At 43.7% G+C, this 18,627-nt stretch overlaps 1 protein-coding gene across 2 annotated transcripts in view; it reads left to right on the top strand.

The window, feature by feature from the left end:
- Positions 1-20: 20 nt before the first annotated feature.
- Positions 21-18,627, top strand: part of rnf207b (ring finger protein 207b) — a 46,226-nt gene continuing 27,619 nt past the window's right edge. The window contains exons 1-7 of one of the 2 annotated variants that reach the window (XM_048561244.2): positions 21-489; positions 3,098-3,298; positions 11,302-11,492; positions 14,271-14,403; positions 16,449-16,593; positions 17,403-17,484; positions 18,136-18,211. In XM_048561244.2, coding sequence (XP_048417201.1) covers positions 3,224-3,298; positions 11,302-11,492; positions 14,271-14,403; positions 16,449-16,593; positions 17,403-17,484; positions 18,136-18,211 — 702 coding nt within the window. In that variant the 5' untranslated portion in view covers positions 21-489; positions 3,098-3,223. Of the gene's footprint in view, positions 490-3,097; positions 3,299-11,301; positions 11,493-13,379; positions 13,426-14,270; positions 14,404-16,448; positions 16,594-17,402; positions 17,485-18,135; positions 18,212-18,627 lie in introns of those variants that run through there. The other variant, XM_059655600.1, reaches the window with a different exon arrangement.

Here is an 18,627-nt window from a genome sequence, read left to right as displayed (position 1 = left end):
ACCAACCACAAGGTTTATGCATATTATCATATCGGCAAGATCAACCGCGACACAGAGGGAGGCGCATGCGTTTTGGCACTTCGGTAGCAAACCAATGATAGGGCAAAGGCGATTCGCCTGCGCATTACTGTTCCGGAGTTCAATCAGTGGTGCTGTGTTCCTCACTTCAAGGCCGGGCGGGGAGCCGCGCAATCCATCTTTGCGTTATCTATTGATAAGGCTGCCTTTAAAGAAACAGGCACCAGGATCAAAGAAAGTAATAAGGCAACAGGAGGTCATTTGGCCCATCTCTGACTCTACAAAAGCACAAACTTACAGTGGATGAAGAACTGAAAGTTGAAAACAGATCAAATTTGGCAGCATTTGTGAAGAGAGAAAGAATTTATGACCTTTCATGTATTTCATGTATTGCCAGTTTTTGGCAACAGTATTCCATTGATGTCACTCCATGTTCTTTACCCACAGTTATGCAATGTTTCTCCAATTCAAGTATTTATCCAATTCTCTTTTTAAAATTATTATTCATTGTAATTTGTTCATGGAATGCATCTTTGAGAGGGTGGCAATGAGCTGCCTTCTTGATCCACCACAGTCCATTTGGTGAAAACACACATTCAAGCTGTTAAGTAGGGAGTTCCAGGACCTTTACATAGAGACAATGAAAAAACAGCAATGTAGTTCTAAGTCAAAATATATTGCATGGCTTGAAGTTGCAGGTAGTCATGATCCCATGCAACAGCTGCCATTGTTTCAAGCATGTTGCAGTTTCAGAAGCAGTCCAAGGAGTCTTGCTAAGTTAATGCTGTCCAACCTGTAGTGGGTCCCACTGTGTGTCAATAGTGAAGGGGCTGAATATTAATCATGGTGGATGGGGTATGAATCAAGTGAACTACTTTATCCAGGATGGTGTTAAACATCTGAGTTAACAAAGTGTGAAGCTGGATGAATGCAGCAGGCCCAGCAGCATCTCAGGAGCACAAAAGCTGATGTTTCGGGCCCAGACCCTTCATCAGAGAGGATGATGAAGAGTCTAGGCCCGAAACGTCAGCTTTTGTGCCTCCTGAGATGCTGCTTTGCCTGCTGTGTTCATCCAGCTTCACACGTTGTTATCTTGGATTCTCCAGCATCTGCAGTTCCCATTATCTCTGGTGTTAAACATCTGAGTGTTGCTCCAGCTGCATCCATTCAGATGAGTGGAGAGTATTCCATGAGACTTCTGATTTGTGCTTTGTTTATGTTGGGCAAGCAATGGGGGGAGGTGTTGAGATACTTGCTGCAGAGTTCTTAATTGACCTGTTGTTGTAACAATATATATATGACTTGTTCAACTCAGCTATGACTCCAACCAGCAGAGACTTTTCCTCTGATTCATTAGCAAGAAGAAGTTCTTGTGGATCAATTTTGATCCTGGTCAACTTGTGATTTCGGCGACAGATGACCCTGTAGCGGTGACATGGGTAATGTGTTGATGTTATGCAGAAAGCAAGGTCGTCGTAGAGCATATCTTTCTAATCAGATTGCTTCTAGATCTTTGCCAATTAACCAATATCTGTGACACTGTAAACTTATTTCCTTGATTTATACACTCAAATGCACAAAATATTTGATGTGTAGTTTGCAGTGTTTCCACAGTGATCCACTATCAATGTATATTTATATCAGACATTCAATGAAGGAAATCATTGTAGGATGAAACAGAAATGTAATCAGACAAATTGCACATCAAGCTAATGAAGTATCAATTACAACAAGTAACTAAGCTTCATCAAAGTAGATTTCAATGATCAACTCAAAGGAGAGCATGGTAATGATGAGGCGAAATTCAGAACTTGGGTTTAGATGGCAGAAGGCTTGGCCACAACTAGCAGGAAAAATAAAGCAACAGTTGAATAAAAGGTCAGAACCGGAAGAATTCAGAGGTGTAGGTGGGTTATTGGGTTGTGTGGATGTGCAGTGACACAGCAACCCTGGATCTAACATAGTACAGCAATCAGTCTGAGCCCGTGCAACATTCTGTGAGAGTGTTCACTTGTTCAGCTACACAACAATGTTGAAGGGAGCACCAGTACAATAAACAGACAGCCCACAATAAAGATAAATTGAAAGTAAGAATGACTGGAGGAATGACACTGATAAGGAGAGATGATGCCATAGAGGGGGATGTGAACACTATTTAAGGCATTGGAAGACTGAGGGTCAATACAGATCAGCAATTACAAGGGATAAAGGGGACTTGATGCAACTTAGGCTATGGGAACAGATTTTTGAATGAGCTGACATTGTTTAAAGGGTTGACAATGTGGAGACTGACCATCGGAACATTGGAATAGTCAAAGCTAGAGATAACAAATACATGAAAGAATATTTCAACAAAAGATGGGTTGAGGCAGGTGCAGAGACAGATGATGTTATGGAAATAGATGATCTCTCTAATCGAACAGATATGCATTTGAAAGTTCAACCCAGGATCAAGTGTGACATCGAGGATGTGAACTACCTGTTTCAGCCTGAGAAAGCACCTAGGAATTGAGATTAAATCATTCAAACCTGAATGTTGGACATGCACCCTGACAATACAGAGGCAGTGAAGGGCTTGAGACAGGCGTTGAAGAGGTAGAACTGAGCATTGTTCGTGTACCTGTGAAAATGTGAAAAGGAACCTGACTTCATGTCTTCACGTGAAGTTGTCAAGGGGTAGTATGTGCATGAGAAATAGGAAGGAAGACACGGAGAGAACCTTCAGGATTTCAAGGAGTAACAGAAGCAGAAAGCGAAATCTTAGCAGGAGATTCTCTGATTATGACTGAATAGGTAAATAATGGAGACAGGCAAGGTCTTTCCCATCCAGTTCAATTACATTGGAGAAGCTTGGGATCAGGACAAACTGGTCCATATGTTAAAGGCTGTGCAGGGATCCAGAAGGATGATGGTAGCTAGTTATTATGGTAATTGTAACAAAGAATGTGGCTTTGATTAGTGTCTTTTCAGTGCTGTGGCAGAGGTGAAAAGTTGAAGGAAAACAGATTAAGACGAGTAAAGTGAATTGGAAAAAAAATTTCTTCATAAATAGCAACTGAATTTACCATCATTTCTGCAGCAACACTGTGCTGAAATAAATACACAAGGAAGAAAACAGAAGGCCAAATCTCAGCCCAATTCCCAGCCTGCTGATAATCCAGGAACTTCCCAGTGAAGGACACAAGTTTGTGAGTCCCTGACGTCAATGGGCAGCTGCTTTCTAAAAGAGCTCGGAGATTTCTGTCATACCAGCCCAAGGCCAGAGAGAGACAGAATCAAGGTAAGGAGAACACAACCGAGTCCCAGATAACATCTCCAGCTCCTCTTGTTAAAATCACTTTAATGTCTGGTGTTGTAATACAATGTATGAATGGTGTGAAATAGATGAATGTAGTTTCGGTTTGTGATGTTTATACTTGTTTGGAGATTTGTTGAGTGTTTCTTTCAGTGAGTCTGTTCTTTAGAATATAGCAGTGTAAAAACATTGCTGTGAGAATATGCTCACAATTATATCTTTAGAATATCACTAAATTGTTTAATTTCCATTTCCTACAAATGAACATAGAACATAGAACATTGCAGCACAGTACAGGCCCTTCAGCCCTCGATGTTGTGCCAACCTGTCATACCAATCTGAAGCCCCTCTAACCTACACTGTTCTATTCCATGTACGTCTATGTATATCCAAATGACTTTTGAAAGAAAACACTAGGCTTGTTTTATGCTGAATAAAATTTTACTGCATGCACTGATGTGTTTTATAATAGTATAATTAATAAAACACATCATTATAATCTGACTAACATTTGGTGAAAAATTGCTAAATAGCATAATTCCCACAAAATTCTCACTGTTGGAACGCTCTGAAGAAATCCAAATATAATTTTAATTTTTAAAAAATCATGCAGATAACTTTAAAAATATAATTCATACCTTTCAAAAAGTGATAACATTTCCATGTTACATGAAAAATTGCAACTGTGCATACTTCCTGTCAACCTTCTCCGAGAAAATTCTTATGTCCATATTTATAACAGAAAGTACCTATGTAAACGGTCACACTGTACTGACATCCTTCCATCAATAATTAAACATTTATATAAGTAGTTTTTATTATAGATGTTGACATATGAATTTATAACAAAATATGGAACCAAGACTGAAAGTATGATTTTAGATCAGAATTGAATTACTATGGGGAGGCCATGACTGAGTAGTATTAATGTTAGACTATTAATCTCAATATGTGAATCTTGCCATGGGGCATGGTGGAACTTGAATTGAATAAAAATTTTGAATTAAGAGTCTAATAGTGATGATGAAACCACTGTCAGTTTTTGGAAAAAGTCCATCCGGTTCACAAATGCCCTTTAGTGAAGGAAATCAGCCTTCCTTACCTGTTCTGGCCGACATATAACTTCAGGCTGTCTGGGCAATTAGGAATGAGTAGTAAATGCTGGCCTTATCAATGATGCCCATGATACTCACATCCTGTGAATGTCAAAAATAAACATAGAATTTTCAGCAGAGAAACAGGCTGTTCAGCCCGACAAGTCCCTGCTGGTATTTACATTCCATACAAGATTCCTTCCACCCTTCTTCATTATCACCCCAGCAGCACACTCTTCATTTCCTACTCAATCAAGTGTTTATCTAGTTTCCCTTTAGTCTGTTATTTTAATCCATGGAATATCCAAATAATAGCAAAATACCGTGGATGCTGAAAATATGAAACAAACATGGAGAATTTCAGCAAGTCTAGCAGCATCTGTGGACAGAGAAATAGAGTTATGTTTTAAGTCCTCTTTGACTTTCAGTTCTGAGGAGGTGTCATACTGGACTTGAAACATTAACTCTGTTTTCTCTCCACAGATTCTGTCAGACTTGCTGAGTTTCCCCAGTATTCTCTGTGTATATTTTTATCTAACATCCAGCTATTTGCCTCAATCTTTTCTTGTGGTGGCACCTTACACATTCCAATCATTTTCTTGAGTAGGGAGGGTTCTGCTGCAATTTTTACTGGAATTATTAGCGACTATCCTGAATTGATAGTTCCTCGATTTGGACTCCCCACTACTGGAAACATTCTCTTTACTTCTACCCTATCATAATTTCATATGCCAGATCAATCCTCAGTCTTCTCTTTTCCAGAGAAAAATAGGCCTGCTTGGCCATTCTTAAGAAGCATATTTACTCTTTTATTTTAATTCACTCGAGGGATGTTGACATCACTGGCTGGGCCAGCATTTATTATCACTCCCTAGTTGCCATTGAGAAGGTGGTGATGAGCTGCCTTCTTGAACTGCTACAGTCCACCTGCTGTAGGTTGACCCACAATGCCACTAGGGAGGGAACTCCAGGATTTTGACTCAGCAGTAGTGAAAGAATAGTGATATACTTCCATGTCAATATGGTGAGTGGCTTGGAGGGGAACTTGCAGGTGGTGATGTTCCCATGTACCTGCTGCCGTTATCCTCCTGGATGGAAGTGGTCATGGATTTGGAAGGTGCTGTCTAAGGATCTTTGGTGAATTTCTGTACCGCATCTTGTTGATAGTACACACTGCTACTACTGAGCATTGGTGATGAATGGAGTAGATGCCTGTGGATGTCCGTACCAATCAAATGGGCAGCTTTGTCATGATGGTGTCAGGCTTCTTGAGTGCTGTTGGAACTGCATCCATCTAGTCAAGTAGTGAGTACTCCATCACACTCCTATCATGTGTCTGGTAGATGGTGAACATATTATGGGGAGTCAGGAGGTGAGTTACTTGCCACAGTATTCCCAGCCTCAGGGCTGCTCTTGTAGCCACTGTGTTTATGTGGCTAGTTGAATTTATGAGTGGTGTCCCGCAGGGTTCAGTGTTGGGGCTGCAACTGTTCACCTTATATATTAATGATCTGGATGAAGGGACTGGGGGCATTCTGGCGAAGTTTGCCGACGATACGAAGATAGGTGGACACGCAGGAAGTACTGAGGAGGTGGGGAAGCTGCAGAAAGATTTGGACAGTTCAGGCGAGTGGTCCAGGAAACGGCTGATGAAATTCAATGTGAGTAAATGTGAGGTTTTGCACTTTGGAAAAAAGAATACAGGCATGGACTATTTTCTAAATGGTGAGAAAATTCGCAAAGCAGAAGTACAAAGGGATCTGGGAGTGTTGGTCCAGGATTCTCTAAAAGTCAACTTACAGGTAGAGTCGGTGATTAAGAAAGCGAATGTAATGTTGTCATTTATCTCAAGAGGGTTTGAATATAAAAGCAGTGATGTGCTTCTGAGACTTTATAAAGATCTAGTTAGGTCCCATTTAGAATACTGTGTCCAATTTTGGGCCCCACACCGCAGGAAGGACATACTAGCCCTGGAGTATGTCCAGCGGAGATTCACATGGATGATCCCCGGAATGGTAGATTTAACGTATGATGAATGGCTAAGGATCCTGGGATTGTACTCATTAGAGTTTAGAAGGTTGAGGGGAGATCTAATAGAAACTTACAAGATAATGTATGGCTTAGAAGGGGTGGACGCTAGGACGTTGTTTCCGTTAGGCGGGGAGACTTGGACCCGTGGGCACAGCTTTAAAATTAGAGGGGGTAAATTTAAAACTGAAATGAGACGACATTTCTTCAGCCAGAGAGTGGTGGGCTTGTGGAATTCATTGCCATGGAGCGCAGTGGAGGCCGGGACGTTAGATGCCTTCAAGGCAGAAATTGACAAATTCTTGATCTCTCAAGGAATCAAGGGCTACGGGGAGAGTGCAGGGAAGTGGAGTTGAAATGCCCATCAGCCAAGATTTAAATGGCGGAGTGGACTTGATGGGCCGAATGGCCTTACTTCCACTCCTATGTCTTATGATCTTATGGAATTTATGTTCAATGGTAACCCCCAGGATTTGATAGTGAGGGGATTCAGTGATGGTGACACCATTGAATGACAAGGTGGTGATTAGGTTGTCTGTTATTGGTGATGGTTATTGTCTGGTATTTACGTGGCACAAATGTTACTTGCTACATGTGAGCCCAAGCCTGGGTATTGTCCAGATCTTGTCGTATTTGAACGTGGACTGCTTCAGTATGTGAGGTGTCATGAACAGTGCTGAATATTGTGCAACCATTGGCAACCTTTCCCACTTCTGACCTTATGATGGATGGAAGGTTATTGAAAAAGCAGCTGAAGATAATGGAGCCTGTAAACTAATCGGGGAACTCCTGCAGAGATGTCCTGGAGCTGAGATGACTGACCACCAACAACCACGACCATCTTCCTGTGTGTCAGGGATGATTCCAGCCAGTAGAGAGTTTGACCTCTCATTCCCATTGACTCCAGTTTTGCTAGAGCTCCTTGATGCCACACTTATTTGAATGCAAGGGCTGTCATGCTCACCTCATCTCTGGAATTCAGCTCTTTTCTCCAAGTTTTAACCGAGACTGTAAAGAGGACAGGAGCTGAATGGCCTTGTCAGAATCCAGATTGGACATGACTGAGCACGTTATTGCTGTGCAAGTGCTGCTTTATCTTAATAATCCTTTTTACACCCCTCAATGCCTCTGTATCTTTGTAGTAATATGGAGACAAGAACAGTTTAAAGTAATCCATACATGGTTGAGAATATTCTAAATCTGCTCACCTTACTCCAATTTCTCCCATTCTGTATCCATTTTCACATGAAGACTATGGTTGATCCTGTCTGTCTGTGTGTATCTCCATGGAGATCAACTAGCTTTCCTATAAATGCACACTCAGTGACTCAAGTAAATATATTGCCTCATGAGATTTTAAACTAAGCTTTCTGACTTGTATTCATCACCATTTGATGGGGAAAGCCAACATTTCTACTGGATGAGATGAGCCAAAAATCAGCAACTTCTACTCAGGCAGGGTGAAAGAGACAACAAAGTGTGGAGCTGGATGAACACAGCAGGCCAAGTAGCATCTCAGGAGCACAAAAGCTGATGTTTCGGACCTAGACCCTTCATCAGAGAGGGGGATGGGGAGAGGGAACTGGAATAAATAGGGAGAGAGGGGGAGGCGGACCGAAGAAGGAGGGAAAACAAGACAGGTAGAGCAGAGAGTATAGGTGAAGGAGGTAGGGAGGGGATAGGTCAGTCCAGGGAAGATGGACAGGTCAAGGAGGCGGGATGAGGTGGTAGGTAGGAAATGGAGGTGCAGCTTGAGGTGGGAGGAAGGGATGGGTGAGGGGAAGAACAGCTTAGGGAACCAGAGACAGGCTGGGCTGGTTTTGGGATGCAGTGGGGGGAGGGGAGATTCTAAAGCTTGTGAAGTCCACATTGATACCATTGGGCTTGATGAAGGGTCTAGGCCCGAAACGTCAGCTTTTGTGCTCCTGAGATGCTGCTTGGCCTGCTGTGTTCATCCAACTCCACACTTTGTTATCTTGGATTCTTCAGCATCTGCAGTTCCCATTATCACTCAGGCAGGGTGAATTTTAGTTTGCCCCTGGAATTGGTATTCTTGTGAATTGTCCTGATGAGTACAAAATAGAAAGCTTCAATAAACTAACTTATTTTCAGCAGTACTCAGGTTCTGTAGTACTAAGCTAGAATAGTGGGAAGGGTATTACAATTGACATTTATCCTGGGCTGGACAAGTTTTCCCCTTCTCCCACTAGTCATTATCCCATGGTGGAAAGCATATGTATGGTAGTTGTGTGAAAAGAAGATCAGGACTGTCTACGATGTCATCTTTCCCACATTGTGGCATTACTTGGCAACAGTCATTTCTAATTTCCATGTCAAGAAAGGTGACTGTGATCTTCAGCAAGTAACAGGTATCCCCATTTTCAAAGCCCATTTGTATACTGAACCATATGGAGAGGAGTAGTGTCGGACAGGGCTGTGTGTGTAGTGAATGGCTCATGTGTAGGAAACAGTTGGAAGTGGTGGGGAAATGGGAGCAGGTGTATGGAAATGTCAAGTGTAGGATGAAGTTGGGTAAAGAGGAGAGTCAAATCTAGAACAGGGTTGTATGTGGTGAGATGAGGTTTATAGAGGGTTGGGTATGGGGAAGATTGGGCCTAGGACAGGGTCAGGTATGGAGGAGCATCTCGTATAGGATAGGGTCAGGTATGGAGGAGCATCTCGTACAGGATAGGGTCAGGTATGTAGGATGGATGGATTTATGACAGGGTTGAGTGTAAGCTGGGTTCAGGTTTACGGGAGGGTTGGGCATGGGTTCGGGTTAGTGCTAAGGGAGGATTGGGTATAGGGGAGGATCAAGTGTAGGGATGTAATCAGCTATATGTGAAGGTCAGGGGTAGATGAGACTGGATGTAGGAATGCTTTGGGTACAGGAATGGGATCAATGAGAAGGTAATGTAGAGGTAATGTCACAGGATTAGTAATCCAGAGGCCTGAGTTCAAATCCCAACATGGCAGCTGTAGAAATTTAAATTCAATGAATAAAACTGGAGTTGAAAGCTAGTGTGAGTAATGATGGTAATGAAACTATCATCAATCGTTGTAAAAATCCATCTGGCTCAGTAATGTTCATAAGGGAAAGAATACTGCTGTCCTCATCTCATCAGGCCTACTCGTGACTCCAGACCCAGAGCACCATGGCTGATCCTTAGCTGCCCTCAGAAATGGCCTAGCAAACTACTCACTTCAAGGGCAATTACATATGAGCAACAAAAGTCGCCAGTGACTCCAATGAAAGAATAAATAAAGCAGTGGTATAGGGTGTAAAACAGGTTGGGGGAGGCTATGCCTGCCTCTTTGTAGATTATGTGGAACAGTCCCTCTTCCGCACCTACACTGGCCCCAAACCCCACCTCTTCCTCCATTACATTGATGACTGTATCGGCGCCGCCTCTTGCTCCCAAGAGGAGCTTGAACAGTTCATTACTTCACCAACACCTTCCACCCCAACCTCAAGTTCAACTGGGCCATCTCCAACACATCCCTCACCTTCCTGGACCTCTCCATCTCCATCTCAAGCAACCAGCTAGAAACTGATGTCCATTTCAAGCCCACCGACTCCCACAGATACCTCCCCCCACCCTCCTGCAAAAATTCCATCCCCTATTCTCAGTTCCTTCGCCTCCGCCGCATCTGCTCCCAGGATGAGGCATTCCACTCCCGCACATCCCAGATGTCCGCATTCTTCAAGGACCACAACCCCCCCCCGCAGTGGTCGAGAACGCCCTTGACCGTGTCTCCCGCATTTCCCACAACACATCCCTCACACCCCACCCCCACAATAACCGCCCAAAGAGAATCCCCCTTGTCCTCACATATCACCCCGCCAACCTCCGGATACAACGCATCATCCTCCGACACTTCCGCCATCTACAATCCGACCCCACCACCCAAGACATTTTTCCATCCCCACCCTTGTCTGCCTTCTGGAGAGACCACTCTCTCTGCGACTCCCTTGTCTGCTCCACACTCCCCTCCAATCCCACCATATCTGGCACCTTCCCCTGCCACCGCAGGAAGTGCTACACTTGCCCCCATACCTCCTCCCTCACCCCCATCCCAGACCCTAAGATGACTTTCCATATTAAGCAGAGGTTCACCTCCACATCTGCCAATGTGGTATACTGTATCCACTGTACCCGGTGTGGCTTCGTCTACATTGGGGAAACCAAGCGGAGTCTTGGGGACCGCTTTGCAGAACACCTCCGCTCGGTTCGCAATAAACACCTCCCAGTGCGAACCATTTTAACTCCCCCTCCCATTCCTCAGATGACATGTCCATCCTGGGCCTCCTGCAGTGCCATAATGATGCCACCCGAAGGTTGGAGGAACAGCAACTCATATTCCGCTTGGGAACCCTGCAGCCCGATGGTATCAATGCAGATTTCACAAGCTTCAAAATCTCCCCCTCCCCCACTGCATCCCAAAACCAGCCCAGCTCGTCCCCGCCTCCCTAACCTGTTCTTCCTCTCACCCATCCCCTCCTCCCACCTCAAGCCACACCTCCATTTCCTTCCTACTAACCTCATCCCACTCCCTTGACCTGTCTGTCTTCCCTGGACTGACCTATCCCCTCCCTACCTCCCCACCTATATTCTCCTCTCCACCTATCTTCTCCTCTATCCATCTTCGGTCCCCCTCCCCCTCTCTCCCTATTTATTTCAACCCTCTCCCCATCCCCCTTTTCTGATGAACGGTCTAGGCCTGAAACGTCAGCTTTTGTGCTCCTGAGATGCTGCTTGGCCTGCTGTGTTCATCCAGCTTCACACTTTGTTATCTGGGACAGGGTGGTTGATTATTTACATCTATGCTTTGAAACAGTGAGTGATCCCAGAAATTCTATTGCAGATGTCTGGGGGTATCTTTTCTCCCTTGGAAAACCTGTACGATTTGGACAATGCAAACTGTCACCCCTTGGTCTGCCACCTCTGCTATGAGCAGTATGAGCACCCTTGTCTACTGGATTGCTACCACACCTTCTGTGCCACCTGCCTGCGGGGCAGGGCTTCTGAAGGACGTCTCTCCTGCCCCCTTTGTGGGTAAGAAACATGAAAATGATATCACAGTTCAGAATTGTTTCTGTTTCAAACAAAACTTGACAGTCCTCTTGAAACTCACTCTGAATATTCAGTCCTGTGTGGCAATGAAAGGAAGACTTACATTTAAACAGTATCTTTCACAACTGTATCACAGATCTTTTACAGTAGGTAAACTCTTTCAAGTGCAGTCGCTGTCAGTTTGAAGGTCTTACCAGCAGCCATGTGATAATGACTAGATAATTTATTTATAGTGAGAGATGAATATTGGCCAGGGCACGAGGGAAAGCTCACTTGCTCTTCTCAAAATAATGCTGTGGGATCTTTTACTTCTATCTAAAAGGAATCAGGGCTTCAATTCAATGTCTCATCTGAAAGAAGGCACATCGAACAGTAAGGCATTCCCTCAGTAACGCACTGGAATGTTAGATTGGATTCTGTACTCAGGTTTTCAGAGTGGGGACGCCGGAGAAGGGAGTTTTCAGGGCTGGGAGTGCTGTACTAGAGGAGGATCCAATCAGTCACATCGGGCACGAAGGTCGCAGGGCTGACTCCCAGTTGTACCACAGGGCAGTGGTGGGAGGGTGCTACAATTGATCCAGGGACCTTAGGGCAATAAAAGAAATAGAAGGATTTCCACAGGGAACCCCGCTGGCAGAGGTTTGCATTTACCTGTGTCTTCTGCTAGCAGCCAATTGCCAGCAGCCCTCTTGGGTCATTGTAACATGTTGACTGGAGACAGGAATCCCATAGGTTCAGTTGAAGTGTCTGTTTGACAGCCCATTCAGTGACCTGCCAAGAGTAAAACCAAGTGGAAAGCAAAAACCCAATCCCTGATTTCTTACAGGGTGACGTTGAATCAATGTCAGTGTCCACACAGGAAACACTGACACTGGACTGAGGTGGAGGAGATGGGTGGCTGCTAAACAACACCTTCAGGACAGGAGGAGAGATAAAGACCCATGTCTCCCTCCTTTTCAATCTAGACTCACCGAAATAAGCTGGTTGTCAGCCATTCAACCCTACTGAAGGGAAAATATCAATCATACTGTCCAGCAGCTGCACAATAGAAGCCAGGCTACTTTTAGTGGGTTTGGAATGTGAAGCAAGTCAGCTTCATCAGAGAGAGATAGCAAAGGCATCCAATTCCCATGACAATAAGCAAAGGGTTTGCTAAACTAAGAGTACAGGGAATTCCTGCACTGACCAATTAAAAGATAGCTGAACAGTCCCATCAACCACCAACTCTCCAAACCCCACCTCCAACATCCCAGAAAAATATAAACAGAAATAAATGATTGTTGTTCAGGAGCCCTAGTGTTTGTATCTTTTGGATTGTGACCCTGTAAGATATTTACAAGGTGATCTGATACTCTAGTCAGTTTTTAATTTTAGATCTGACATTACAAAAATCTAAACTCATGGGATAAAAAAAACATGTTGATGATCAGAAAATTTATTTCAGAGATTGAATTTTTTAAAAAATAATTTCCAAAATAGTATCAAATTCACTGCTTTCCGAACACAGTTTGACAATGGGTATTATAATGAAGGTCAGCGAGCTCAGGCCAGGAGCTGGGCCAGCATGCAGTGTAAGCATAGCTCAGGGCAGCTGGAGCCCTTTCTCATGAAACTCTATCCCCCATAGGTGACAGACTAACTGCGTCTTTTTTAGTTGCTCTGCTGCCTCCCTCCCCAACCTGATGTACAATTTGGCCCTGCAAGATCCTCCAGTCACCACTGATTGCACTCAGTAGTCCGGCAATACTGTCAATACTGTCCAGTATTTGGGACATTTTAGTGGTGGGAGGGGTGCTGAGGCTGCTGAGAGGCTGGGAGGGGGGAAGCAGAGAGGTGAAGGCCGCAGAACACATAACCTGGATGACTTAATCAAAGGAGGATCAGACATGAGGCTGGATATCACAGACGACCACAGGTGAGAGTTCTGATTTCTTTCCGTGTGTTATGTACTGATTTGTAAATTGTTATGTTGATGAAGGTGCTGTTTAACAGTGATTGTATGATGAGCAGGATGGGATTTGATCGTGTTGTAACTGAATTGAATATGACTTGATTTTTGGCATATTTCCTTCAAACATCAGTGTCACATCCTTGATCACCCTTGATTTGAAATGCGAAAGAAGGGAGGTAATGTGAAATGGACTGGTAGGAATTCATTGAAACTAGTACCTAGCCTCTTCCAGCAATTACAAAGTACCTGGGAGCCATCCACACAAACTGTAATCACATTGGTTTCCAAGACAGTGCATTGACAATTATTCTTCCCCAGAACAACCCAGAATGTATTAATCTGCGTAAGGAAATCACCACAGCCCCATCACTCAAACTCTCCAAAATCCATCTTTAGATTCTTTCTGTTTATAAGTTTTCATTATCAAAATGATCATCCCAGCAGCTCATGCCTAGTTTAATTATTGCTACCTGTATAAATGTTGGTGGAATACACACAATAGTTTGTAATGCCAACACATACAAAACAGGAATATTTTGTCGTCCTGACTAGTATGATGTTCGGTAAAGGGACCACTTCAATTCACTTTAATGTTTCAGTCATTGTAAAGTGGTAACAGTTTCTCTGTATGAGGTCATAGCTTCCACTCCAGAAAATGCAACCCATAATCAATACTGAGCGCAGCAGTGCAACACTGGGTAAATGCTGCACTATTGGTGGTGTTATCCTTTAAATGAGATGCTAAACTAATGCTTTGTCTGCACACTAAAGTGGAGAGAAAATATGTCTCAAGGCTGTTTGTATTCCAGACGCCTATCGATTGTGAAGGGCACCAGTGGGCTCCCGAAGGTAGATCGATTGCTGAAGTTCCTGGTTGACAGCACGGCTGATAATGAAGAGATTGTGCAGTGCGCAAACTGTGACTTTGAGTGCAAGAAACAGGTAATGGAGAGGGCCTGTGAAACCACTCAGAAGGCTGAAAGCATTAGGGTAGGATGGAGTTCTGGAGTTTTCTCCTACTGTCCTACACAAATCATTTATTTCATGGTACAGTGCTACATTGGCACCAGCTACATTGCTCAAGTAGCCACTTGCAAACTTAGAACTCAAGCCTTTATTCACTTGTGGGCTACATCATATTCACGTAATCTATTGACCAGATTCAATGTAGCAGAGGCAAGATCAATGGTCATCCCCCAAATGCTGCACTGTTCATTTCAGCTAACTCAGTGCAGACTAGGATTAACTAAACATTGGGAACTCAATCTACTGAATTTGGTGCTTTAGGCCTGGTCTACAGTCTGTGCTGAGTTAGCTGTTCTCAGCTTTGGCAGGAATGAATGTCTATTGATAGATATCCTTTACTGGATCAGGAGAATAGTGACCCCTCCTTACTAATATACATTAGTTTCAGTCCAGCAACACCTTGATTTTAAAGTCTTCAAGTCCTGTAACCTTCAAGATCCCTGTGTTCCTACATTTATGGCTTCAAATCCATCCACAGCTTGTTTCCCTTTACGTTTGGCAGCTGTGTCTTCAACTGTGCAGGTCTCAAGCTCTGTCTTCCTCCTCTGAAAAGATACTTCTTAAAACCGAGATAACAAACTGTACAGCTGGATGAACACAGCAGGCCAAGCAGCGTTTTAGGAGCACAAAAGCCGATGTTTCGGGCCTAGACACTTCATTAGAAATGGGGGAGGGGAAGAGGGTTCTGAAATAAATAGGGAGGGGGAGGCGGATCAAAGATGGATAGAGGAGAAGATACGTGGAGAGAAGACAGACAAGTTAAAGAGGCAGGGATGGAGCCAGTAAAGGTGAGTGTAGGTGGGGAGGTAGGGAGGGGATAAGTCAGTCTGGGGAGGACAGACAGGTTGGGGGGCTCGGGATGAGGTTAATAGGTAGGAAACGGAGGTGCGGCTTGAGGTGGGAGGAGGGGATAGGTGAGAGGAAGAACAGGTTAGGGAGGCAGGGATGAGCTGGGCTGGTTTTGGGATGCACTGGGGGGAGGGGAGATTTTGAAGCTTGTGAAGTCCACATTGATACCATTGGGCTGCACGGTTCCCAAGCGGAATATGAGTTGCTGTTCCTGCAACCTTCGGGTGGCATCATTGTGGCACTGCAGGAGGCCCAGGATGGACATGTTGTCTAAGGAATGGGAGGGGGAGTTGAAATGGTTCGCAACTGGGAGTTGCAGTTGTTTATTGTGAACCGAGCGGAGGTGTTCTGCAAAGCGGTCCCCAAGCCTCTGCTTGGTTTCCCCGATGTAGAGGAGGCCACAACGGGTACAGCGGATGCTGTATACCACACTGGGGGATGTGTAGGTGAACATCTGCTTGATGTGGAAAATCTTCTTGAGGCCTGGCATGGGGGTGAGGGCGGAGGTAAAACCTACATCTTTGATCAAATTTTTGATCAACCATTCTATTATCTCCTATAAGAGGCAACAAGGTGTAGAGCTGGATGAAAACAGCAGGCCAAGCAGCTTCAGAGGGGCAGGAAAATTGACGTTTCAGATCTGGATCCTTCTTCAGAAATCATTTCTGATTTCAGAAAGATTTCTGAAGAAGGGCCCAGGCTCAAAACATCGGCTTTCCTGCTCCTCTGAAGCTGCTTGGCCTGCTGTTTTCATCCAGCTCTACACCGTGTTATCTCAGATTCTCCAGCATTGGCAATTCCCACTATCTCTATTATCTCCTACATATGTTAAATTTTACTACATTTAAGGTGCTACATAAATCAAAGTTGATGTTGTGAAGTGAAAGTATTTGTCTAGTTTTTAAATTCTGATTGTTACTCAGTAACTCCTCATACATGTAGCACTTACAGCAGGATTGATCACCCCAACCAATGCCTTGGCTCAGCTTACAGAAAAATTGTGTGCAAGTGCATGCATGTGCACGTGCGTATACACTCAATACATTTCTCAAAGGTAACACTCAATAGTCAGTTCCTTGTAGTGCCTGATGCTCTCATTTTGCCTCTTGCAGGACGCAAATGCCATGTTTTACTGCAACACGTGTAACCAGCCACTCTGCAGCTCCTGCCGTGATGACACACACCGAGCAAAAATGTTCGCACGTCATGAGATTGTAACTCTGGCCAAACGCACCAAGGCGCTGCATAAGAAATGCCGTAAGGATCCACTGTCCCAGGGTTGGAAAGCTGCTAACTCGATACAAATCATTTGTTGACAATGAAATTGAAATGGGATGGGGGTGGCTCTGGAGTTGCAGTAGTTGTGTGACTGGATGGATAATCATGTCATACAATCATAATACAGGGAATGAGAATTCAAATCTAGTTTAAATTTGTATTTAAAGAATTGAAAATCAGCATACTAGTGTTGGATTATTGTAAAAATTTACTTAGTTGAAAAATCATTGTCCAGCTGGTTGGGTTTGTAATCTCCTGATTTCATTCTTACCTATCTAGTTGTAGCTAAAGATTTACATTAGAGCCTTCTGTTCCCATTCCTGAACAGTTACCGCTTGTGTTCCCGCAAAGTTTCTTAGTTGTTGTTTTGCTCCTTGAACTTAATTTCATCTACAAACTCAACCATGTTAACATTATCCAAAAACATGTCAGTTTCTATATGTACACTGCTAACCACCATTTCTCCCAAATCTCCACACTCTGAATTACCAGGCTAATTAAGCAATGTCTGTAATTTTTCTTTCAACTTTTTTCAGTTAAATATTGGGAAGACAAATTATGTTTGTTCCCTGCCAAACAATGTTCTTGTCAACTTCATTCCACTCAATGGCAATTGTAATCTGGTAATGTAAGGTACAAATAGAATCAGATGAAATGGGAATAGAACAGCAAAGTGGTTAAAAAAATGATCTATGATCTCACTGAATGGTGGAGTAAACTTGAGGAATTAGATAGCCTAATCCTGCTCCTATTTCTTTTGTTCTTATATTTCCCTCTTGTCTCTTTAGCTCTTCACGAGGAACCGTACATCATGTTCTCCACAGAGAAGAAGTCCATGCTCTGTATCAACTGCTTTCGGGACATGCAAGTGTGAGTCAAGCAGTTGTGGGACAGGACCCACAGAATGCACAGAAGCAGGCAATTCAGTCCCATGCAAATATTCATCTTGTTCTGTTTGCTGATTGAGACAAACAATGACTCCCTGCCAGTGACTCTCCGACCAGGAGGCTTCCAGGCTCAGTTCTCTGTCTGACCTGAGACAAAGTGGGACAGGAGAAGCTGCCGTTCTCCTGTGGTAAGGAGGAGAATATCAGCTAGATCTCTTTAGCAGGGACAGCAATTTGAAGGAAGAAGCCAGGCTGGTTCCTTCTGGCCTCACCAGCAATGGTCTCCAGTTGCCACACTGGTTGGTGTCAGCAAACTCAGTGTGTGCCTGAAATCACAGTCTTTCAGGTGTGTACTGACTCCTCAGTCCTGCACTCAGCTGAGGTTCACCCACTGAGCCAATAGGGAATATTAGCAAAATGTTGAAAATGCTGGAAATCTGAAATAAAAGCAGGAAATAGTGAGAAAAACTCAGAAGGCCAGGCAGTGCCCGTGGATAGAGGAATAGAGTCAATATTTCAGGTTGGTAATATTGGAGGGTGTATAGCTATTTCTTGACATAAATTCACACTTAAGGGTTTTTTGTGCCTGTCTTGAGCTGTTCAAATCTGACTAACTATTTATCTCATTGCTCAGTGAAAGTCGGGCCCACTGCATCGATATTGAGACTGCATATGTGCAAGGCTGCGAGAAGCTGGACCAGGCTGTGATGGTATGTGAATTACAAAAGGGAGAGAGATGCAGCTCAGGTGCCTAACAGTCCAAGATTGTCCTGGGCTCTCCAGAAATTATAGGCCAGTCTCCTGCACACTGTAACACATGTTGAGTCACTTAATGGTTTATCACTGATCAGAGTGGGCAGCAATTTGCAGGTTAGAGGGAATCTTGCAATTCTAATTTATAGAACGAAGAAAGTAATTTTGTGGAGGAAGCCTTATATTTCTGTTAATTTCAAAGCCATTTTATTGCCAATAATGTAGGATTCTTGCTTTAAAAATACGTTCGGTGTCTGTGAGAATTAATTCTTCATGACCGTTACTTTATGAGAACAGTGGCAGACAGTAATCATTTTCTTTTTAAACATCAACAGCATTAATACCTATATAAGCTTTCATTTATCTCTCTTTT

Source organism: Stegostoma tigrinum, chromosome 28 (genome assembly GCF_030684315.1).
Source record: "Stegostoma tigrinum isolate sSteTig4 chromosome 28, sSteTig4.hap1, whole genome shotgun sequence".
Classification (NCBI taxonomy): Eukaryota; Metazoa; Chordata; class Chondrichthyes; order Orectolobiformes; family Stegostomatidae; genus Stegostoma; species Stegostoma tigrinum.
The sequence above is the reverse complement of the archived record's forward strand: the minus strand, read 5'-3'. Positions and strand labels throughout refer to the sequence as shown.